General features: G+C 42.9%; 1 protein-coding gene and 1 non-coding gene across 3 annotated transcripts in view; both read right to left on the reverse strand.

Annotated features, from left to right (window-relative positions):
* Positions 1–25,342, reverse strand: part of LOC135373720 (AP-3 complex subunit delta-1-like) — a 79,265-nt gene that overhangs the window by 36,492 nt on the left and 17,431 nt on the right. Inside the window, exons 7-18 of one of the 2 annotated variants that reach the window (XM_064606798.1) lie at positions 23,963–24,102; positions 14,929–15,002; positions 13,148–13,197; positions 12,138–12,187; positions 10,075–10,123; positions 7,858–8,003; positions 7,649–7,797; positions 6,539–6,665; positions 5,497–5,600; positions 3,635–3,872; positions 3,382–3,527; positions 2,280–2,369 (exon numbers count right to left, since the gene is read on the reverse strand). In XM_064606798.1, the coding sequence (XP_064462868.1) occupies positions 2,280–2,369; positions 3,382–3,527; positions 3,635–3,872; positions 5,497–5,600; positions 6,539–6,665; positions 7,649–7,797; positions 7,858–8,003; positions 10,075–10,123; positions 12,138–12,187; positions 13,148–13,197; positions 14,929–15,002; positions 23,963–24,102 (1,363 nt within the window). The remainder of the gene's footprint in view (positions 1–2,279; positions 2,370–3,381; positions 3,528–3,634; positions 3,873–5,496; positions 5,601–6,538; positions 6,666–7,648; positions 7,798–7,857; positions 8,004–10,074; positions 10,124–12,137; positions 12,188–13,147; positions 13,198–14,928; positions 15,003–23,962; positions 24,103–25,342) is intronic. The other variant, XM_064606799.1, reaches the window with a different exon arrangement.
* Trnat-ggu (transfer RNA threonine (anticodon GGU)) lies at positions 91–163 on the reverse strand. The gene has a single exon. It is a non-coding gene; the product is annotated as a tRNA-Thr (tRNA).

Below are 25,342 nucleotides of genomic sequence, written 5' to 3' on the forward strand. Positions count from 1 at the left end.
ATCCGAATTGCTTAAAACTTTACCGGTGTACGTTTTTCGAATAAATCCGAAAACCCGGAACCCTGAAAGATGAAAGTCACTGAAAAGGTTAGCCAGCTGTAGGGATCGAACCCACATCTTCTGGATTACCAGTCCAGGGCTCTACCAATTGAGCTAAGCTAACACTCCTCTCCAGCGACTTTCGGGGTGCGTCATCTGAAGGGACGACAATTTGAGGCTTTGTTTGTATCTGTCCCTTCTATGTTGTTCCAGCCTCAGAACATCAGTTTCTCTCTTGTTCCCGGAACCCTATTTATTGTACATGTTTATTTACCCAATTTTTACTCGCCGGAGTTACAAAAAAAGTATTCCCCTAAAACTTCAGGCTCTAAGTGTGACTGTCCCAGAGTCCGGCTTTTCACATTGCGCACTAAGTCATGTGCTACATATATTCAGCAGCAACACGTTGAGCTCAATGGTGAAAGTGAGAAGGTAGCAGGTCAGAACAAAAAAGCTGCTGTTTGCTGACGACATCCGCGTGTCACCCACAAAGCACGCTAGTCCCGTCGACATAAACCTGCCCTCTTACGTCGTGGCAGGTGGTAGAGGCACGACCCGACATTTCTCGAGAACGTCCTTGTTGGTTAATTGTAATCAGGCGTCACTGCTCTCTTTGGAGTCGTGAACCTTGACTTTCTGCAATGCTATAAGGACACGCACTGAGTCCAGTAGAGACTGAGTCCAGTAAAGTCCAGCAGAGAGTATATCATTCCAGCTATCTTTCACGCCAGAGCTGCTCCTCTCTCTCATGACAGTGATTGCTTTCACTTTATGACAAATGTGATGGCTGGAACACCTCCTGTCATGTTCACAAATACTGCTTTCAAGAAACTTGTTTGAGATACTGGGGTATAGTTCAATAGTTCATACAATTCAATTGCAGTGCAAATGCAATTGTGCAGTGCAGATGCTGTACCTTGCTGGCATTTCAAGAATTTGATGGTAAGCATTGCCACAGTCACCGGCGACCTGCATGTCAAGTGATCCCTCCCGTGTGGCGCCTTCGCCAGCTAGCGGTCTGGATGTTTACATGCTCCGTAACACACAAACAGTTGCTGACGTGCATGTAACTAGCAATCCTGACACTGATTTATTGTTCAGGTGCAGCAGTCACATGCATCTCAATAGGACGAGGTGAGGTGACTTATGCGAGCGCAAAACCCATGCACAAGAACGGTGAAACGAAACCTACAACCGACAGCGCATGCAACAGATGTGTGCCACTGTCGCGTAGTTCTGTTGGTTCTGTATACCAGAAGTTTTATTCATGCGCCAATGCATTCTGCAGTCCAACATCGTTCCAAGGAAAAGCGTTATAACGAAATTCGCGATAGAGAAATAATTTGGATTCCCTGGCAGACGGTCATAAGGATCAATGATTAGAGTCTGAAGTTTTCGGGAAATATTTTTTTCTAAATTCGGGGGGTAAAAATCGGGTAAATAAACATGTGCACTAAATTCATGTGAATTCGGGTGAAAAAACTTCCAGTATGCTAAATTCGGGGTGAAATCGGGCTCAGTTACTCAACTAACTGTAGTGGTTTGGTACAAATGGTGGTGTAACTGAATTTTTCTGCCAAACAAGTAAATTAATGCATTCCTACAGACATCCCAGTGAGGGCAATTTGCCAGGTAAAAATCGGGTTTCACCCTAAAGAGGCAACCTTCAATTCGGGGTGCAAATTCGGGGAAGAATCGGGTAAAACCCTAAAACTTCAGGCTCTATCAATGATCAATCAATCAACTCCCGCTACAATGAAATACTTTTTAGCTGCCGCCTCGATACAGCGAAAGACTGAGATAAGGTATATGACCCGAAAACAGACTTCAGGGTCACAAAAACGACGGGCGCAAGCAGCGCCCTATTCCCGCGGCTTAGCTGTTGCTCTTAGAAGCCTTTATCATATGACGTGATATTCGAAGGGCAATTTTGCAATTCCACATTCTATTTGCATTTGAAAATTTCAATATCCTCATTCACTAATTGTTAGTAAAATTTACGTGCTATGCCTAGGCAACCCCTATCTTTTCTTCCCAGCATCTAATAGCATCTCCATAGGTTTAATAAACCAGCAGGCATACATTATTTTTTGCTTTTGTTCTTCTAGCACTGGTGAAAAAAAATCTTTTTTGCAGAGTTGATCAAATTTAAGCTCTTGCAGCAATAAAACTTTTAAGGAATGTATGGTTCAATCAGCAGCTTCAAAGCCAGACCTTTAAGAGGATCCCAATGTACTCACCTGTCAGCAGAGATGAAGATTTCTGCTGAATTTTCGTCTTCGGAAGAAGATTCAGACGGAGGCTCGTTGATCCACAGATCTAGATCCAAACTGCAATTGCAACACAAAACGAGCTTGTAAACCCAGCACAATAAGTTATACATGTGACAAGGAATGCTAAACATTTCTAATTTGGCAGTAAAATTGCGGTAATACGTCTAGAGACGACATCTGGTGGGAAATAATCCCCAATTTGTTGCGCAACAGTGACCTATGTTCCCGACAGGCTTGCTGATATGATGACTATGTAGCAGACATGCAGAAAGCTCCCTTTGTTTTAGACACAATGTTACACGCATGCAACATAGTTATGTTGCCATACTTGACAAGCAATGCACAGTTAGTGGAGACTTCCGACACAGTGCTGCTTGTAATTTCTAAAGATCTACGAGCGCAATTGGGACAAAAATTGTGGTGTAAGAGTACCAAGAGCTCGGGCCTCGATCAAAGAGATCAATCAAATCAATCAATTGTAAGGAACTTTAAGTGTGCAACCGTATGCTGACACTGCTGTCAAGTTACTGAAGAATCAATTGAGTGATCAATCAATCTTTGCAGATCAATCGAAGAGATACATTTTCTGGAATTGCACCCTTACCACTTTACAGCACCTTTAGCGGTCTTGAATTGCAATGCCTCTCTCCATGGCTCCAGTTCAAGAAAGGCAAACAAAAATATTTTCCTTTCGTGCGAATTAAAAAATAGAGCACATACTTCCTGCATTAAGTCCAGGAGACATACAACTTTTCTAGACAGCCAGTAATACTAAGACAGCACAATGCACGGGACATTGTAATTTGTGGTTAAAAAACCTAGAGTTGTCGAGCCCTGCTTGTACAGTCAAACTCCTTTATAGCGAACACCTTTTTAACGAAAATACCACTACAGCAAATTTTTTTGCGGTCCCGCAGGAGCCCTATAGGTCCAATAATGGGCATCCTTTTTAACGAAAATACCTTTACTGCGAATTTTTTTTGCTGTCCCCTGAGTTTCGTTGTAAAGGAGTTTGACTGTATAACCAGCTATGAAAGTAAGCACAACAGAAAGAAAAAAAAGTACTAACCCTTCTGGAATGGGTACTTTCTTTTGTGCTTTGGGAGCCACTGGGTTGAGTTCACCAGCAAAGAGTGCACGCAGTTCCTGCGGCATGCGCTCGCCACGAGCGTGCAACTTGCTCACCTGTCTCATTAGGTTCAATGCACAACATGCCTGCAAAAACATTAGCTATTTAGTGCTCGCAAAAAACTATACCCCTCAAGACCCAGCAGTACCCTCCACATAAAAATATCTGCTCGATAAGTAAAGTGGTCACTGACCCTCTCTTGCACTTCAAGGTCCGCACTCTGCACAAACTGTGGCAGGTGCTGTGCCATCAAATCGCAGGCATCCTGAAAGTCACGCTCCCCATCTTCTTCTTCTTCTTGAGCTTTGGCCACCATGCGTGCCCAGATCTTGGTAGCGTTGTGAACGTAAACGCTTTGTATGTGGGGGGGAAGGGAAGTTGCGCGTCCACCCAGGAGTGCTTCTAAGCTGTCACGTGGACGCTCGAGGAGGCTGCGAACATGGACAGACAATCATGCGCTCAAATGGAGAAGAATTTGGTTGGGTGTTATGAAAAAGACGCGTGGCAATATCAATACAAAATGCTGGATGCTTGTTTTTTTTTTTTTTTTAAGTTCTGTGTTAGCGCTGCGAAGCAACTGTGGCTATGAGTGGCGTACAGACACGGAGAGAGGACAGCCGGAAGGAGTGGGTAACAGGGGGAGGGTTAGTATGCATCTTGGGCCGACTTCAGAGGAAACTATGCTGACATTCGTCTGGAAAGTCTTTGGAAAACCCAAATGCTGGATGCATATTGGCAGCCAAAGCATGAGGGGGAACATAATTTAAGCAATACATCACAAAATACCACAAGAAACGACATCGCACAACATTGTGTCTTCAGCAGAAGTACGAGGTAAGTAAAAAAAAAGGACAAAGCAAGAAACAAACTGTAGTGCAATCTCATTAATTCAGACTCAAAGTTATGTGTCCCAAAGATGGGGACCCCAAAGTTATGGGGACCAAAGATATGTCGAATAAGCTGGAGTGCGAATTAAAGGAAGCTGCTCTAAATGAGGGCTTGATGCATTACAGCGCATATTAGCTGCATGGGAGACTAACCTTACCACACATCCGCGGTCACTCGATGCCAAAAATATAACACTCATTAGTTCCAAAATATTTATGTAGAGGCAAGCACAAAAACATTTCAGGATAGAAAATAATCTGTAATACACAGTTGCATTCGTTTCTTCAGCCGCGACGCGATCAACATCACTGAGCTCAATCGAATTACGGACCCTGTGAACCCGAACGTACATCGGTTAACATCAATGCCTTTTTGTTTAGTGTGTTCTTAAAAGGGAAATGTTTTGATCCCCTTAAAACTGCAGGCCTTCCTTGCTTTGCTGATCATGAGTAAGCAGCACTGTTCCCCATGTTCGCGCACACCATTACTGCGATTCAGTTCTCCTTCCTTTTCCCTGTGGCCAAAGTATCACTTTTGTAAGTAACAATCACATAATGGCACTATGCGAACTGAATACTTAATAAGTAAACTTGCTCCAGACACACCAGCAGTACCCCGGCCGATGCGTGGCAAGGACCTTTGAAACGGCACACCTGACAATGTTCAGGCGCATGAGCACCTATCCACGACAGGTGTTTTCAATGCACAGATTTTGCCTAGCAAGCAAACAGCGATTACGCAGTTTTTCTCTAAATAAACCTGTGTTCACATAGGCACATACAACAGGCATTTTGCTGTACTTTCAATATTTCAAACATTTGGATAACTTGGACGTTGGTCGTAGGTCCTGTGAGATCCGAATTTACGAGGTTTTACGAGGTATAACAAAAAAGGAGCATCACATCATTTTGAGGTTGGCAGACAAATGAGCCAGTGTAATTTGTGCATCCCAAGCTTTTCCCACCTTGTTTTTGAAAAAAAGAAAAAGAAAAATGTGCACAGATAATGCGAGTAAATACAGCTAATTACCCTTGACATTCATCACATAAGAATTTGGGCAGACAACACCAAGGGTAGGGTAGCCGACACTTTCAGAAGACAGGCCATAAAAGAATGAATGCATTATTATGATATTTTTCACCCTAGAACTAACTTAAAGAAGCTTACTCAGAAAACTCCCCACAGATCCAAGCAGCAGCATAGAGTACTTCACAGATGCTATTCTTCTGGCCATTGCCCAACAGCAGGTGAGTGTTGTCCAGCAGCACTGCCTGAAAATTCCATGTTATCACGACTTATTGCAGAAATTTCTAGAATGGTTACGTTTCGCTCAAGGAAATGGCGTACTATCAGGTCCAACTGAAGACCATGCGTGCCATTATTTTAGTCACGTAATGCATTTTGAGCACCCCTGAACTAAATGGAAGAAATGTGACAGTATTGTTCACAAACTGGGAAGTTTCCCACATAAAGATGGGTGAAAGAGGGGGAGAAGGGGCAAAGAAAATTTTAATCACTATTACGGCACAATGATGTGCAAAAAAAAACGCAAGGTAGTCATGAAGCTAGTGAGCTGGTAACACTGTGTGAAGCACAGAGAAGAGTATCTACATGCATTTAGAACAGAGACATCAGGTTCTCAACATGTGAAGCTGCTTAGGAATTCTCATGGATTTCGAGGTCTGCTCCTGGAACGTACACACGAGTTTAGTGGCTCAATGCCATGCATGTAAGTAGCACATTATTCAATGGTGGGACACAATGTCAGTGCTTACTGAGGGTAACGTGAAAGGTTTGATAAAGTGGGGTTTCCACAGGAACCTCCACAAACACAGAGTGTGCACATGCTAACGTGCAATGTTCTGCGTGCCAGCAAAGGTTAAACAATGCCACCGCAATGACGAATTCCTTCATATATCTTTCTCCAACTCTTTGCGGACATTTATTTGTTGTAGGACACATATTTCAATAGTGCAAGTCATCCCAAAAGGTGCAATTGTCGCACATATCCGTGTGCAGCTATTTGAACAGCTATTCTTTGGACAATATTTGAGCACAAGAATACTCAACAGATTTCTAACGCCACCAAACATTTTAAGCATGCCTCTGAATGTGCATATTTCAAACACACGTATTTACAGTTCCGAATATTCTAGTAAGTAGCTCACAAGCGCATGCGTTTAATATGAAGGGTTCTGGATTGGCTTACCATCTGAGATACACTAAAGGCTCGTACAGCAGGCACTCGAATTGCAACATCCAGCATTTGAGAAGCTATGGTGAGGCCATGTTTGGTTCCTTCAATGCGTGTCAGCTCTACTAGTACACTTACGTACCTGAAATGTGCACATGGATTTTCATCTCTTTCAACAGGGACATCGGTAAACTTCATTCATATACGTGCAAAGTGGCTGTAGCAGTTTGACACTTGTAAGGTTATCAAAAGTCCAACGGTATTGTTTGGAACTGAAATCGGAACTTCCGTTGTCCAAGACACACTGCCACATTTGAGAGACATTCTCGCACAGATCAGACAATTACAAGGAGTAACTTCTCATTAAATGAAATTCTGTTCATTCTACTGACGAGTACAATACCATAGTTACAAAAGTGCAGCATGCATAGCAGCGCATGTGGGATGTTTACAGTACAGAGCACCTCACTTCAAGAACAATTATGGGCTATGACTCTTGGACCATCTTGAATACCACTTTACACCTTCAATAAATCAGTGGAAGAGTGTGTGTTCCTCAATTTTCCAATGTTCACTACCTTGTGACTTTATCTAAATAGGCTGCATAAAGTGCAACATCTGGCTATTGTCAAACAACACTCAGCAGCTGGTCATACTGCAAGAGAGAGAGTTGGGCCTGGTTTTACAAACGCCGATTAACATATGAATCGAAATCAACGATTCGGAACTTGAATTTAACACTTAGCTCTGCTTCACTAAAGGGATTTATTGCCACTGCAACAAACATTCCTCTTCATCACTTCACCAACAAAAGTTTATAAAAAAGAATTGAGTGTTATGTTTTAGTAATTTTTTATCTCGGTTTAGACTCCACCTGCGTTGATGATACCGGGCCTTAGAGACTCTAGAAGCAAAAGAGACTGAATATTTACAACATCTATCCATGGTGTAGGTATTCAGCTCAATTACCTGGGTATTTTCCAATTAATAGTCTTCTGCATATGCAGCAAATGTCCACAATATATTAATTTTGTAAACATTCAAAATAAAAAATACCTAAGATCTCAGTACCACAAAAACTTTCTCTATTACAACATGTAAGCACCTGCAATGGGGAAAGCTCACCATTCAAAGTTAGTGATGTACTGATAGTTGTTCTGGGAACATATATCAACAATTTTGGAGAGAAGTTCGTCGCGGTAGATGGTGCCTTCAGCTCTGTCCATGTGCACCATCAGTTTTTTCACGATTTCCATTAGGTTCTTCTTGGATACCTGCAACAATATAAATTGTAACGTAGAAAACTTCCCTCAAATCATACCGCAACATTATACCATTCCGTAGAGAAGGTCAAGCGCACGTAGGCGAATGGATTCATCCTTGTCGTCCAAGCACTGCAGTATGAGGTCCTTGTGAGCCTGAACGCTTTTCGGATGAGTTTTGAGAATCTTGCACATGGCAAGCAAGCCTAGGTATTTCACTGCATCACAAGAACATAGCAGTTAAGGCCGTGTGTTCTTACATGCGAAACTAACTCAGTGGCAGGACAAACTCCAAGTATTACTCCCCTTTTCTACTGCATCTATTCTGATCTGGTTATATTTACTGGCTGACTTAAGCATGTTTCGCTTACTTTCGTAGGCAAGTTGTATGACTTGCTAATAAGCTCGACTAGCATGGCTCAATGAAAAGCTTTTGGAGGCTAGGGTAAAACTACCTGTCAGCAATGTCATCATTAATTAAAAAAAAGAAGCTTCCTGAGAAAAAAGGATTTCCCAATATTTTTCAGTGACACCCAAAAGGTAATACCAGGTATGCCAACACAATGTTTGAACTGCCTAACAATTATTCCCTGTACTATGGTGGTCAATGACGCTCCATTAACGCCTGTGTGTAAAGTGTGTGTCGTCCTTGTCCCTCAGCTTCATTAATAATTAGCTGTAACGCATTTTGTCTATGAGGCACCTGTAACAAATTCCATTTCTTTTCCTGCAGTACCTCCGAGGACACCTCCACTGCATGGTCACAGTTGCAGTTGTAAGTGACAAAGCGATGTTCCTGTGATCCTTGCAGATATTTGGAGCACTGTAGCGTGACAACCATAGGGAGGATTTCAATGAAATTTTGGTTTCAGAAAGAATAAGATCTTATTACCTTATTGCTGAACTAGATATCTGCTTTTGCAACTGCTTTGGCTGTTTAAGCAGAGAAAAACATTATATGAAAGAATGCTAACACAATTTCTGGTTTTAAATCATGAGAAAGGTATGATAATGAGTAGGGCCCAGGAGTTCAGCCAAAATGGATATTTTTAGAATGCATTCTAACAGGTATCCTAACCATGGTGCCTACCAAATTGCGGCCTTTAAGTTCCCTGATTTTTACAGGTTCTCAAGCGAATTTTTTGACCAAAACGAAAGGAAACTGAGTACCTGCTGCTATGCTTTGATACAGACCTCGGATAAAACAGATCATTTATTGTATATTAGTGAGGGTGCCCTACATTTTGCCTCTGAGCTGCTTGTAATGGCGAACTGCTACTTGCGGCAATGTCGCTGCTGCTTGGCTGCTCAACCACTGATCGGCACTCTCAATTCGCTGCGCATCGCCACAGCACTTGTCCGCGATAATCCCCGACTTCAGCTGCCTTTCGGCAAATTCCCCGACAATCCTGACTTTTCCAACTGCATCAAAATTCCCTGGCAAATCCCGGTTTTCCAGGTTGGTAGACACCCTGCCTAATGTTCCACCACACGTTACGAATCAAAACGACTCAAATTTACTACCACTCGTGTGTCGTACAGCTGCGTATTTTGGCAATATTTCTTCCTGATCATGATACAATATGACGGTTGTCTATTGTGTTGCATCTTGGCACAATTTGGCATGACCTTAACGGTTACGAAGATACAAAGCCTGAAAATTGCGAGGAAGCGTAGTGCTCCAAATGGTCAGTTTTGAAGATATAAAAAAAAAAAAAAAACAGGAAAAAACTTAGCTATTTCCTCTGCAAATGTACTTCATAAGCACTGGGCTTCAATATATATTGGAACGAAGAAAATGTGAGAGGTCGACCGGATCACCCTGTCTGACTCTGCTTGAAGTCACCCTACATTAGTGTGCACGCGTGAACGTACATTCCAACTTCCAATAAGAAATCTCGATTTAATTTTATTTGCAGAACATTTTTTAGACAATGTACGTATTTATATGGTTCCAAGTTACACAAAAGCTTCAGGAGCAACATTCTCTGCATCATAATATTTCCACATATTTTGTGCATATTTAAATGTTTTGTGCAGCATATTTTAGAATATTTTAAACGTCAGCACACAGCACATCAGGTCTAGCTTCCCCTGCAGATGACATGTCCAAGCAAATTGTATCCTGCCACCAAATTGCAAGAAATAACGTTATAACATGCAACATCCTTAAAATCACCAGGCATTACCAACAGATCCCTCAAAGTCAGTCGTGGCAAAAAGATAAAGAGGTGATACGAAAAGAATGCCTTTCTTTTCAATTCTAGTACGAAAGGAGTAAGTACGTACAGTTTTGATCTGAATCTTCTATGAGTATCCGCAATTTCTGGACACACAGCTGCGAGCCAAAAAGAAAAATTAGGAGCATCAGTGCTGATCAGCTGTACACACAAATTTATGCAAACCCACTTCCCTGAGAGCTGTGATACAATATTATTAATTTCTATGAAACTCTTCTTTGCAACAAGGAGGCAGGGGAATAGGTTTTAGTACTGACCAGGGATTTCTCTCCCCCCCTGGGATGGGTGCACTCCCTTGTGAAATTTCTGAGTTGCCCAATACGGTTCAGCTACCAATGCATATACCCATCGACATGCAAACACATACCATCCCACACACACGTACACTGACGTTGATTTCTGGGGACAGTACTGGTGCTGACTGCGTTTTAGTTGACAAATTCCCAAAAAATGCAGCCTAACCTGACAAGTTGTTTGTGCACTTTCTGACAGGCAATACAGAAATGAGTCTGGACTAACGTGTTCTTAACTAACTTGTTCGTTTATTCTCACTTTTCTTACATACCACCTAACACCAGGAGTGTGGAGAGGGGGGACTTAGGGGGCGAGAGCCCCTCACACTCACGCTGCCAGTCAATAACAAACAGTCTTACTCTTAATTCATCCTGCTTTTAGTACAACAGTTTGTCGCATGGTCTTTTATGGACTGCAACCATTAGGTGCCACAACATCAGCAATGTTAGCATACAGAGCTCGATTGATGCACACCTGATGGCTGCATATTTCTCTTCACACAATCACCAGTGGCAGCAGAAGCACTGACACACTGACACGCATGGCAAGTGGACAACAAGCAATGTAGTCACAACAGCATAATGAGGGTTCAACCAGGTGGAGTTTCATGGATGTCATATGTGGGTGTTACCAGTACGCTGGCTACATCATAATTAGAGCCTGAAGTTTCCGGGAAATATTTTTTTCTAAATTCGGGGGGTAAAAATCGGGTAAATAAATATGTGCACTAAATTCATGCGAATTCGGGTGAAAAAACTTCCAGTATGCTAAATTCCAGGAGAAATCGGGCTCAGTTACTCAAACTAAGTGTAGTGGTTTGGTACAAACGGTGATGGAACTGCATTAGCTGCCAAATAAGTAAGTTTGTGCATTCCTACAGAGATCCCAGTGAGGGCAATTTGCCGGGTAAAAATCGGGTTTCACCCTAAAGCGGCAACCTTCAATTCGGGGTGCAAATTCGAGGAAGAATCGGGTAAAACCCTAAAACTTCAGGCTCTAATCATAATGTGTTGAAGGGTGCCGTAGCAGAGTGTAGCTTGAACCCTAACACTTTGTTACTGTTACCCGATTTCAGTCTTTCGTACCTTGTGTACGCAATTACTAGGGCCTGACTTTTTACAGTTGTACCTGATTATGCCCGATATCTACCTCCCGATTCAAATCAGGAAGAACATGGATTAACCCAGTATTTCCCCAAAAACTGCAGGACCATGGGGATCCAAAGTCATCACACTTAACACACATTTTTCGACACTGTGTTGTAAATGCATAAATATGCTGCAACTGTCAAAACAGACACCCTGCTGCCTCTTAGATACATGGACTAAATATTGATACTCTCTGTAAACTGGCATGTCACGTGTATTATGCAGAGTAAACCAAAGTTTTACGCCTGATTCAGCCCGATACAACCAGAATTGGGCTGAATCAAGTTCAGTTCAACTCGATTACACTCGAATTATTGAAGCAAAATATAACCAGATATACTTTGAGGTGAATATGTCGAACTGTAATAAAGGTTTATGACTCCAGGCTGCGTTCTTCCTTGCCAGGCAGAGAACTTTTCAGCAGCCTCTTCATATAAAAGAGAAACCAGGGGCAGATTTCCAGGCTACCTGGATGTCCTGATCCCCCCAATTTCAGTCTTTACATAGAGTTTTAATTGACCTAGATGATGTAATAGGAAGCTGTCCAAGGCGGGACCCCCCCCTCAGACAAATCCTGGATCTGCCTCTGAACACTTCACTGATAACGTACTGCACTGCCGACCACAACACTAAGCACACTGAGAGATAAAGACGAGCGGTAGTAGCCTACCTGAATGGACGCCGAGTGGTTGGGCATTCCTGAAGATATAGAAATCAACACTGTGAGCATGGAAGAGAAGGAAAAGAAAACGAGGGAGGGAGAGACGCAACATTAGAAACACACCCACAAAACGCCTCACACACACACACACACAAAATCAATGCTCCTGCAAAGAGGCAAGCCCTGAAACGACCTGGCTACCACATCACCACATTAAAGGGTTCCTCCTCGCAAAATGAAAGACGTCGTTACTTTGACAGCAATACAAGAGGAACGGGACTCATCTGTCCAGTAATTCATGATTTACGTGCGGACAAAACTGTACTTTACGCTTTCCTTCTCCTCTCCTTCTTGAAAAGCATGGAGTGGCCCATCATTGGTCAACTCAAATGATCTCCCGTAATGATTGGACACATTGTTTGAAGAAACCAATGACAGGTCATTCCACATTGCTGCAGTTCTTGAGAAGGAGAGATGTGGGAAAGTGTAATACCCCTGTAAGATGCTCACATTTAAGGCCTTAAAATGCCAATGCCGTGAACAAGAATGAATATTGGGGTCATGCCAGGTAAGCGATAAAGCCTCCAGGGACAAACAGAGATACAAAGGGAACAGAGCTCCCCAAATTCTGTAACCTTCAAACTACCTACTCTCAGAAGCAGAAAGGAATAGGATACTCTCGACAACAGACACAAAATATTTTATGGGAATGCTTTACAAGATAACAGCAGTTTTGGGCCATGCTGAATACCACTTGAATGCTCCTTTAAGTTGTGCCGTCTGACTAGGGTACAAATTAGTTTTGTCCGCACATAAATCATGAATAACGTAATGGGTGAAACCCATTTATTCTGCATTGATGTCAAGGTAACAGAGTCTTTCATTCCTCAAGAGGAAATTTTAACACTTCAGCACCCCTTTAGGTGCAAAGGCACACGATTAAGAGCCCATGCAATTCTCTTAAACCAACAGAGAACTTACTGCCAAGAACTACACGAGACTATTACAGGAGAGCTTACCTGCTATCACAGTGTTGATACATTCGTACAACAATGACATTGCAGATGTGCTATAAAAGGAAAGAATATTCAATACTGTAGCTAGCAACAGAAATTTAAGCATATCGAAGTACAAGTCAACACAAAAGTGCAATTTCTTTTTTTTTTTTTTTGTAAATGGAAAGACTTCAGGAAAACCTGCGGTGCTCTGTGCAGGATTCAGTAAGAATCCTGGTGAGAGGAACAGAAAATGTACCAAAGCATTTCTGAATGTGTTTCGTGCAAGCTTCCCTTCCTTTGAAGTATTAAAATACTGCCTCTTTATGCGGATGCAGCACAAGGCATTGCAGGATTTTTCGAGTGCCCGCCAGGGGGAATATGTCGATGGCGTGTGGGTCACTAACATGCTTCCATTGCATCATGCACTACCATTTCCCTAAATATGTGAGACAGTGGGTTTTATGAAAGCTCTATCATTCACAGCTGTTGCAGAAATTTTTGAAAAGCATGCGAGACAAGGCCCTACAACAACAGAAATATAAGACAAGGCCCTACGACAACAGAAATATATGCGCATGAACACATCGGAACAAGTCTGGTTGCATTAGTCACTACCACAGGGGAGAAATACGATGCTGAAGGACCCATCCAAGCACTTTACACTTTACAATCGATAACAGCAGCTGCCATGTACTTTCCAACACTACATATTTGGGGGTGAATTAATGGAACTAGATGTATATTCTACTGTAATGGGTTCAAAAAGATACGCATGCTTAGAAACGTAGATACACCATGTCTGCACTGCCATCATATGCTTAATCTTTAGCACTGAGTGTGCTCACTGTACACTGACAGGGGCTACTTCATAACACTGCACACTCTCCACCACACTATAAACATACCTGGCATAGAGGGTGACAGTGTAAAGCGACGTTAACACTGACATTAGAACGGCAATGTAAGTAAATTTTATAAAAACTTGCTGAGGTTTTTCACGACCAACTTCAAAGTTTAGCAGATAACACATAGAATGTATGATTCCCATGCTTTTTTTTTTTTCTAAACAAAATTGTCTGCACTAGTTTTCTTTTCTTTTTTTTCTTTTAAGAGTGCAGTGATCATTAGATTTATTCATCCACAGCAACCTAACTTATCAATTAATCCCAGACTCAATGCTTGTTCAATAAAGAAGAATTTTTATTGGCTAGCACAAAGTGACTGCTGCTAGAAAAGAAGCAAATAATAATTTAGTTCTTTCAGAAAAAGGAAAAAGAAAAAAGCAGCTACTTTTGTTGTTGCATGGTTTAGCAACGGGAACAGTCAGCTGCAACAGGAACACACACAAAAACAAAACAAAAAAAAAAGCATGAAATGACAGTTCGTAGACCACACTCAAAGCTGCGATGAACATACAAAATGTTTTTTTCCTTTTTCTTCGTATCTACAGGTCACAAGGCACATGTACCACAGCATCTTCATGCTCCAGCATTTTAATTCAGAGAGAAGCACGTACAAAAATCCGTAAAATGCGGAATAACCACACGTGATGTTTGACTTGCATTTAAAAGAACCCCCCACGACAACCATGACCACCACCACCACCACCACCACCACGTACACGCACACACTGCAAGCCACTTGCACTCATGCAAATGCATGCTGTTCTACAAAGCTCAACCAAAAGCACAGCAAATCCTAGTAAAAAAAACAAAAAAACAGAAACAGAAAAGCAACTCACAGACGACAAAGCAGATAGCAGCAGTAATGAGGAAAAGCTGCCACGTATGTTTTTTCTTTACCTGTGTATTAAGTTAGTGAGCGGCTCAATCAGCTTTTTGCCCAGCCTGGGTTCGAGCGGTGTGAGGGCACCAAACTGAAAGGAGAACAAGTGCAACTTGGCAAAAAATACCTCATGTACCGGGAAACCAAAACAAAACAGGAACGGTATGCACTGTTTCGCCTGCACTGTTTCGGTAACTGTTCTGCGAATGCATCAGCGAAATAAAGAGAAACAGCAGCATGTAATACAGAAACAAGTCACTGGAGTTGGGCAAACACGTGGGAAGCAGGAGTCAAGGGTACGGAACTGTTGTTTCAGTGGCAAGGATCCCGGAGTACTCACGTACGGTGTACACACAGTTAATTTCACTCAGTTAGACAGATGCTTTTTTATTTTCTTTTTTTTTCACTTTCCTTGTACTGTATGCATGTATTGTGGTAAATATGCACCCAGTCTAAAGGCCTGTTCAGACATATAGCAGCGCGCTAATATCGCGTTACAAAACACTGCGTAAAAATAGTGCTCGCTGTTATGAGACGCTTAACACTTGCAAAGCGGCACTAGTGCTATAATTTAGCTGAAGTTTGGTGGTCTTTTCCGGTCTCTCCCATCTTGGCACCTCCGGAGTTCGACAGCATGCAAACGAGCAGCTTTGATCAACCGACTCGACGAAAAATTAACAGACATTTTGGATGACACATCACGCAAGTTCCAATGCGGTCGCCGTGCCGTGAAATGCGGAAGCGACACAACGCCACGACCTCCGTGACATCATCACTGAGGAGCCTCCCTATTGGCCAAGCCGAATGTAGTGCTAATACCATTGGCGCTGAAAAAGTTCACACGAACTCAACTCCGGCAAGCGCTAATTTTTAGCAGTTTGGAGCACCGTGGGGAGGAAAATATTGTGCTATTTTCTAGCGCTGTATAGCAAATCGCTCTATGTTGGAACAGGTGTTAATTATCTCTCCAGCAAGACCAATTTGCTTAACATCCCATGATCGGTACAGGCAGTAGAGTAAGTTGTGGTGCCACTCCCACAAAGCTTGAGCAGGACGCGCGAGCGAGTAGGACAGGTCCTATATCTGTGTCTTCTGTCTCCAGGACATTTTAAAACAGGAAACGTTAGTCGTTACTTCGAGTAAGCTCTTCCCAAGAGTAGTGGAACGATTGGCTTGGGCTGCCTCTCAAAACTGAAGCACTACAGCTTTGACTTGTCACAGTGCACATTCCATGTTAACTGCTTCATACTTTTTCTGGTTTTTGCTCCAGCCTTAGGAAACATGATCTTTGTGCAGTCACGACCTACTTCAGCAGGAAATAACAGTTCATACCAGTTTTCCCTCAAGGCACTTTAATCCCCGGTTTAAGCTTCCTGGTCTATATTTTTATGCTGTGTATGATGCCTGCGAGATGCTGAGTATGGGCTTCAATGCATGGTGTACACTATGCTACTCTAATCAGTGTCACAATCAGCATGGTAGATACACTAGGTAGATATACTACACTGTGCCATCACCCAACCAGCAAGAGATCACTCCTGCAATTCACTCACAAAAATGTGTGCCCACCATGGAAACTAGGCTGGGGTCCACTTATTGTGTTGGATAAACGTATGCCCCTTATCCATGCATTCACACAAGCGACACCACGACAGAACATTCTAATGGAAGAAAAAGCGAAAACAACTGCCCACAGGATGGAAGTTCTGCCGCGTCTCATGTTGAGCATTTGTACAGCACCGGAATACCCAAAAGTGGTGTAATGCACGCATAGCAGAAGACACACGTCGGACCTGTCAGCTGCTACAGAATATCTTGTAGCTGAGCTGCAGGATATTCTCAACGGTTAGAACAGTATGAAAAGACAAAGTTGAGCACTCACACTCACGTGACGGCAGGAAGCTAGGACGTTTTTCTTTTTTTTGCACGACTTTTACTGGAGTATTCTGGGGAACGTCGCATGTGTGAATAGGCAGCATATGGTCGTCTCTGTGTCACCTTCACGATCTCTAACTGGGCAACATCAAACTTTGACAACAGCAAATCTATAACATCAGCATGGGGTGCAGCTTGTTACTGACAATATGCAAATCCAGTTGAACAGAATTGAGCTCAATAAACAGCACACAGCTTTCACTGTTCAGACAGTCCTCAACAGCCTGGTGGTGCACGGTGTGTACTAGCTAGTTTGTTTTGACTACACACTACTGTGTGTGTGTGTGCGCTTATTAATTGTAACCTGTGTCTACTTTCCAACTGGTTCAGCATGTGGGTAAATCAAATGATTACACGTTCTTTCCAAGGGGTAGCTACAGGAATACATTCTTTTTATTAAAAAAACATTTATCAGTATCTTGTACTATTGCACTACCGATATATCTGTATGTGTAGCATTCACCTCCCAACCCATTCATTCATTTAAATAAAGTTGTTGTTGTTGTACCATTCACCGAATATATTGAATGACATGGAGGGCCTGCCAGTACTGGTACCATTTTCCCTCCTCAATAAGTGTGCTGCTTTGACTGTTGGGACTATATCTTGAACAATTTTAAACTAGTCTAGGAAGGCTAGGCATAGGGAAACTGGTAAAGAAGCTTTGAACATCTGCACTAAAAACTGCGATTTGTGGTATTACTGTGCCATTTTGAACAAAATTGCGCGAGACAGCATGTTCGCCATTTTTTATATCACAGTGTGTTCCACCTGCTACACGCCAAAGTTTGCGCTCGGCCTACTGGCCCGGATACATACTAAAGCATAAATAAAAATCGCAAGAATATCTTTTGAAACTCAGGAGATATGCGTGTGCAAAAACGGCAAAAGTGAGACACTCGAATTCGGGGCCGTATTTTCTTGAATTTTTTGCACAAAAACTGTTTGGTAGAAATCATACGTTCTACCGCTATTTACCATCAGCTTCTAAATATTTAAAAAAACTGAAAATCCAGGAGGTCGATGGGACCTTCCTGCATGATCTGACGTGAAACTGCCAATACTGATGTGAAAATATAACTCTTCAAAATATTCAATGAACAAACAAAAGTACAGCCACGGGATAGCATGTAGAATATACTGTGTTTAGAAAGAGAGTGAAAAAATACATGTACACCAAGGAAGCCCAACATAACCTAAAAAAGTCCAGTGGGTTGAGATTCTCGTCAAAAAGGAGAAAAAAAAGAAGGCATTTTCCAATGCTGAGCTCTTGGGAGTGTCTGTATCAGCCGCCTCAAGGAGCAGCAAAAGGGCACCCCGTTTCCAGCTGTATAAGTCATAAGGTTGCATGGCGCCGAAAGCTTTGTTTGCCTGCACCAATTTTTCCGAACAAGCATGCTGCCTTAACATCAGAACTCTTGCTCAACTGGTTGAGATGTGTTTACATGTAATATTTGATGCCTAGAAGTTGCACATCGTATTGCATTGTGTAACAAAGCGAACAAACAATTCAGATAAAACACCTTGTGTAGCTTCTAGTGCGGCTCTCAGAATAGTAGACTTAACAGAAGAGTGAGATGTAGCTATACAAGGGCCAATGTAACACAGCCTAGGTCAAAACCCATTAACATTTTCTAGGCATGAACAAAAAATGTCAAAATGGCAGTATGACAGTATCCGAAATATATTATAATGCCTAATTATAACTATGCTTCGTAGACGTCACTACCCTGTGGATTAATATGAAAAGTACGCAATGCTCAATACAGGTCGAATGCACATGTACCGGGCAGCAGAACGTGTTCTACTCTAACATGTGCTTCCTATGCGCATGCTCGCTTCTGTACGCTTGCGTGCAACGGATGGAGGTGGGGGATAATTGCATGCACGGTTGTTTAAAAACCAGGTTCCCAGTTCAGAGCATATTTATGAAGATGAAAGAGTCAGGTGGAGCTGCATCACAGTGCATTAGTCAAAAAATTCCAAGGCTGACAGAAAGAAACATACTTTTAACTTAGAACATAGCATCTTTCCCTTCTTGTGGCTTCACAATAATGTAACATAGACTAGGCACCCAAAGCCTATGTAAACTTTATGTGCATGTGACGTCTGCATATGACGCGTGCATATGATGAGTAACGCAATGACGTTACAACGTCTGTTTTCTGTTAAGCTACAACTTCCCGACTATCCTTGCATTTGCTGACCAACAGCGAGGGAGGCGCCGCCACCTGGATGCCGGCCAATAGCAGGACGCGGATGCCAGGCACTTCCCCAGCCTCTGCTCTCGCCTAGGAGATGGCGCAGTGTTACCATTGTTTCGTGCGCCGCAAGGCTTCTGCCATGGCACACCAATCTAACCAACTGCTTTGCCGTCCGTTAACCAGCAGTTGCCAGTGTTTTGTCCGCCGCAAGGCTTCTGCCATGGTGCACCAATCTAACCAACGGCTCCACTGTCCGTTAACCAGCGTACGCATGACTCCCACTTAGCCTCGTTTCCGAGTTGACGTACGGCGAAGCCTCGTTAAGCCTAATCCTCTCTAAGCCTTGTTCAGAAGTTGATTAGATTGGTGAGCCATGGCAGAAGCCTTGTGACACGCGAAACAACGGTAACGCTGCGCTATCTCTTAGGCCAGAGCAAAGGCTTGGGAAGTGCCTGGCCTCCGCGTCCTCCTATTGGCTGGCCTCCAGGAGGCGGAGTCTTCCTCGCTCTTGGTCAGCAAACGCAAGGATAGTCGACATGTTGTCTTTGTGTCATGTGCTTTACAACTACAACACCCTATCAATGCATCTTAATTAACAGCTAACAGTTTTTACATAAATAGCTGGATATTTGCAACAATTCCTTTCTGTAATGCAGTTCCACATGACTCACTGAACTGTACTGCTGAAGCTTTTGATGTTTTACCTGCGTATTATGTTAATGAGAGGTTGACTCAACTTTCTACCCAGCCTCGGCTCTATGTGGGTGAGAACCCCAAACTGGAGAGAGAGAGAGAGAAAGAGAGAGACAAGGACAGGGGGTATGAACAGACACAAGTAAGAATGTGGCATTGGGGACACACATACACGCAGTGCTCAAACTAGCGTAATTAGATGGTGCACAAAGGAAATGTTACGCTACATCGATTCTCCGGACAAGTTTATGTAGAGTAGTACTGCTAGAGAAGTAAATATCGGCAGATGATTAAATAAAAAGAGAGATGATCATTCCACCACACTTAACTTCCTACAAACAGAAAGTGTTAAACCATGATACTAAGGAGACTTATGCGTACCCCGGTTGCCTCCATTGAAGCTCAATTACATCCAATTACAGGAAGTCCTACATGTACAACGCGCCTTCCAATCGTTTTCATGAACAGGACATGCAGATACACAAACAATATTTCCATGTACACCACAATCCCGTTAATTCAAAATTGTTTACTTCAAACTTCTGGATAGCTCGAACTGACGCCCGGGTCCTGGCAAGGTCACGTACTTTCAATGGGGGGAAAACACCCGGTAATTCAAACATACGAACGTGCACACCAATTTAGTCTAATAATCTGTAAGGCCGCACCAGACGACACATCGGCCGCTGGCGTGTCAGGTACACAGTTTCTGACTAAATGCTAAGTTTACTTATTATTACTTAGAAGCCAGTTTCTCATAAAACTGATACTTCTGCCAGAGGAAAAGAAGAGTGAGGAACGAATCACCGTAACAGCATGTGCAAACGTGACTGGCGCAGAACGATACCGCTTACTCGTCGTCGGCAAAGCAAGCCAGCCTCACGGTTTTGAGGGGATCGCGACTTCCTCTTGACTACATAGCAAAGAAAAAGGCAGCAATTTGATATTTTCTTGAACTGGGTTTGCAATATTCGCATTTGCTGGGTTTGCGATTGGGTTAACTGGTCTTAACATCGCAAACAACCTTTATAGTGTCGCGGCTGAACAAACGAATGCAAGCATGTATAAGATTATTTTGTATCCTGAGCTGTTTTGATGCCTGTCTGTAAGTCAATATTCTGGAAAGAACCAGCCTCTTATATTTCCGCCATCGCATGAGTGCGAACGTGTCGCAAGGCCTAGCAAGCCATGACACACCTCCGACGTAGCTAGCATGCGCTGTCAACGCATCAAGCCCTCATTCAGAGCGGCTTCCTTTAGTGTGAACTGCTATTTATGCAAACAAATCTTTAATCCCCTTCCAGTTCGAATTAACGGGATTGCACTGCACGACCACAACATGCCTGAATGTTTCACAGCTGCTCTCCTAAAACCATGTTGTGTTTGTTTGTTAGCGCTATCGCGATTCAGTGCCCCCAATTTTACAGACACGACCGAGTGTAGTATGTACGGCACAGTTCTGAGATGTCGCCATGCCTATCAAGAGGTCCACTGTATCTGGTCCATTGTACCCGCTGCACGGGCCGTATTCATAGGCCCAGGCCCGGCCTTCCTTTGATTTGCCGACCCGGACCTGGCCCGGTGACTCCATACGTGGACAGGGCCCGACCAAAGCCCGAAAAATGTATACGTTTCTCGGCCCGAGCCCAGCCCCGAGTCTGGACAATTTCTAGGCTACCCGCCCCAACACAGCCCGACCCTGCTGTCGTATGCAACCGGACTGTAGAAGTTTAGTGTGGCTAGCAAAAAGTGGGGTTACACAGGTCAGAGTCCGACCTAAGACCTGCAATGTATGGACCCGGGCCCATAATGCGAAACCTGAGCCCGGCCCATGCCCGCAAAAAGGAGGCACCACTCGGCATAGCCCGATACAGTGCAGTGCTCTAATCTGGTCTATGATTAGAGCCTGAAGTCTTCAGGAAATATTTTTTCCTACATTCGGGGGGTAAAAATTGGGTAAATAAACATGTGCACTAAATTCATGCGAATTCGGGTGAAAAAACTTCCAGTACGCTAAATTCGGGGAGAAATCGGGCTCAGTTATTCAAACTAACTGTAGCAGTTGGGTACAAACGATGATGTAACTGCATTTTTCTGCCAAACAAGTAAGTTAGTGCATTCCAACAGACATCCCAGTGAGGGCAATTTGCCGGGTAAAAATAGGGTTTCACCCTAAAGAGTCAACCTTCAATTCGGGGTGGAAATTCGGGGAAGAATTGGGTAAAACCCTAAAACTTCAGGCTCTATCTATGATTATGTGCGAATTGTAAGTTGTTTTCACTGTGCTAATAAGGTTTCAAGTGACAAAGAACTGTTGTACACTCTACTCAGGCTGAAACACAGAACAAGTATGCTTCCTTCTAGAAAACACAATGCTTGCCAATGACTGCCAGTGACTACAAGACATGGTACATTACGACATACAGATACTGTGCTGAACAAAAAATTACGGAACATTGGTGTGCCTTAATATTCTCCCTGGAGGCGGATGGAAGCAGGCTCATACACCCGTCCAGAGAGGTGGACCAGCTATAGTATCCTAGAGGCTTTCTGATTACTCCAATAGGACGAGGGTAATCCAGGGACTTCAAGTGATACCACTCTTTGTTCTGTAAACTTTTCTCCCTTGTACAGTATTTTTTTTTTTCTTTCTCTTTGGGACAGCGTTAACCACCGTTTCACAGAAAATCAAATGTAAAAAATATGCAAACACACATTGGAATGCACAAGAAATACCTCTTCTTCGAAAATGCGGTACCTTACCCTTACCACAAACCTGGAGGTTGACCTATGTTAGGAAAGCTCTCCAACTCATGTGTTGCACTCATGCAAGGATGTGCAACAATGTCATTAATACTCATTGCTCACAGTTACATATTCACGGGGCTTCAAAGCAGAATTCACACGAGCATATAAAGAGGACTTGACTTGTTTGGTTGGATGCTTTTAACAAAAATTCGAGGGGCAGGAGGGCAACTTAATTAACATTTGTAATCCAAAGAAATATCAGCCATTACTCATGCATTCACACGCCGTTTGGTCAAAGTGAAGTGATCTTTTGGGGAATATCACACCAGGCTGCACCAACGTCATGCGTAAATTCATGTAATCCAAGGAAAGGGTGTTAACGCCAGGAACCAAAATTGCATGTTCTGATTTCCGGTCCGATATGCTACAGATACACCATGACAGCACGACTTTCACTTGAGTTAAAGGGCCTCAAGTACAAGGGGGACGGAAATCCAATCATGTTGCACAGATCAAATTCTGAACTGAACTTTGACAAATGATAATGTCTGTTAGAGGTGCAGCAGGCACACGTATGTCACAAATGATGTTACTGCTGACCAGAGATCCCAGGATTCTGGAAATCACAGAATATGCTGATCTTGACTTTAATCGAGGCATTAAATAAAATGTAGCTTTGGGTTACGTTAAAAAAAAAAAAAGGACTCCTTAAAAATTGATTCTTTTTCTCACGAAAGTAATCAGCTCACTAACATCATTAACCTCACAAAAGTCACCGAAGTCACCAAAATAAATCCTATCCCCAAAACCAACCCCCCAGCACTCCTGAATGGACAGAGTCTCCCAGGATCTTTTTTCCACACATTCAATGTTCAACTGATGTCAGATACCAGCAAATGCGCAACAATTGGGTGCCGAATACATGAAAGGCAGACAGGTTATGTATATCAGCAAGTAGAGTACTTCAGTTCTGAATTGCTGCAAATGACTGCACACTTGTCAAGCGCACTTACGGCTAAATGCATGGTATGGTAGCTCGTAAGCACAAAATTTTATAGTACGATGACAAGATGCACTGTAAGTTTCCCACACAAGCATCATTAGGACATTTCTTGTGGCAGGATCATGACTCTACCATGCTGTGATGCTAACACAGCCATCTTGGAGTCTTCTCTCCATAGATGTGCAATGCACAGCACTCATTACCACAACCATGTGAGTCCTAGAACCTGGTGTGCCATTTTTCTTGTGAATGGCGCATAGTCCAATACAAAGTGAAGCACAGCTTGCAGGAGAGACTGGGCAGCACAATGTGGCTAGAACTTGAAAGTTGTGATGTGACGGAGGTGTGAAATGCTACTAAATGCCACAACACTTAATTTTCCATTTCACAAAGTCTTGACTGCTACACTCAGCGTACACGAGAAAGAAGCAAAATTGATTTGGAAAGAAGGAGATTGATGCTACCTACCAATTTGATAATTTTAATGAGCATCCAATTGTTGCTGGAAGATGTCATAAGCTTGAAGAACACTGGGGCCTGTGACAAGTAGTTCTTAGGGTTCTTGCGTGCCAATTCGCAGATCACATTCACGGCAGCTGACTGCACTCCTGAAAGACATCATCTGCTTAATTGTACAGACAGTGATTGGTGATCAGTGATTTGGGCTCTAAAATTTCGTACCAATTACTATTTTTTTGATAGCTCAGATACAGTATTATAAAGTGGTTTATAGAAGCTGGTGCAAATGATGCTGAGTTAAGTACAATGTAACCGGGGATTTGGACTGGCTCAATTTCTCAAACTCCCTGCAATACAAAATTCACTGTGGGAATAAGCCCCAATCACAGACCATGTCCCTGTCTTTCAGAATCATTCCAATTAAGGACACTCTCAGCTCATATTAACTCTATTTTTCAGATGACAATCCTACCAGTGATTCTAACAAAGTGCATGCATATATGCTCTGCATGCACAAACGTAGAGGATACATGTGCACGTTATTGTGCCCAGCACCTGAAGAGTGTTAAACCTAAGTAATTTCGATATATATACACTATATGTACTTGAATATGAATGTTCGAATTTAATCCAATGTCTCTTTCAAATCCAATGTACCAGAATAGCTTCGAATCTGCATGTGTAATCCCGAAAAAAATGCCACATATGACTACGCCACAATCTACTAGATTATAACGACCACGTCATAATCGCCAACCCCTACGAGGACCACATCCGCACGATCCGCTACTCATCGGCCCAGGAGTCCTACGTCACGATTGGACAATGGAACTTTGAATTTTGAACGCAAAGAAGTGGACGTATGACTATCGTAGCAGACGACAGCAACAGCTCCTATGAAAACGCGTAGAATGATGATGATAATCAACTTCAGAATGAAACATCTTCCGTGGGATATCTCCCGCTTGTACAGAAATACTAAGGTAAGCTGAAGTACAAAGTACTTTTGTAGAACTTGAGGAAGCAATGACCGGGCCAATGAGTAGCGCCACCGCTAGCTTCCAAAATGCGGCGCTGGGAAGGGGTGTCTATGACATGGTCATTATAATCTAGTACGTCGTGGACTACACACGCCCCACTTCACACAGCTGTACTTTTATTCTCCATGGCCTTCTAGATGAAGTAGTACACTTCACGTCATGCTGACAAGGGCTAAGTGATCCGATGTAGAAATTATCACCTGACTGGTAGCCGAGAGCACGGTGATGTTATCCCACAATACAGTAGAGCCCTGCTTGCCGAGCTTGCCAACGTGCTCTGCTCGGGTCCTCGCTCGGCTCAACGTAGTGTGTCAAGCAACGGGGAAAAAAAAAAAGAAATCTCACCCAT

Source organism: Ornithodoros turicata, unplaced genomic scaffold, assembly GCF_037126465.1.
Source record: "Ornithodoros turicata isolate Travis unplaced genomic scaffold, ASM3712646v1 Chromosome31, whole genome shotgun sequence".
Lineage (NCBI taxonomy): Eukaryota > Metazoa > Arthropoda > Arachnida > Ixodida > Argasidae > Ornithodoros > Ornithodoros turicata.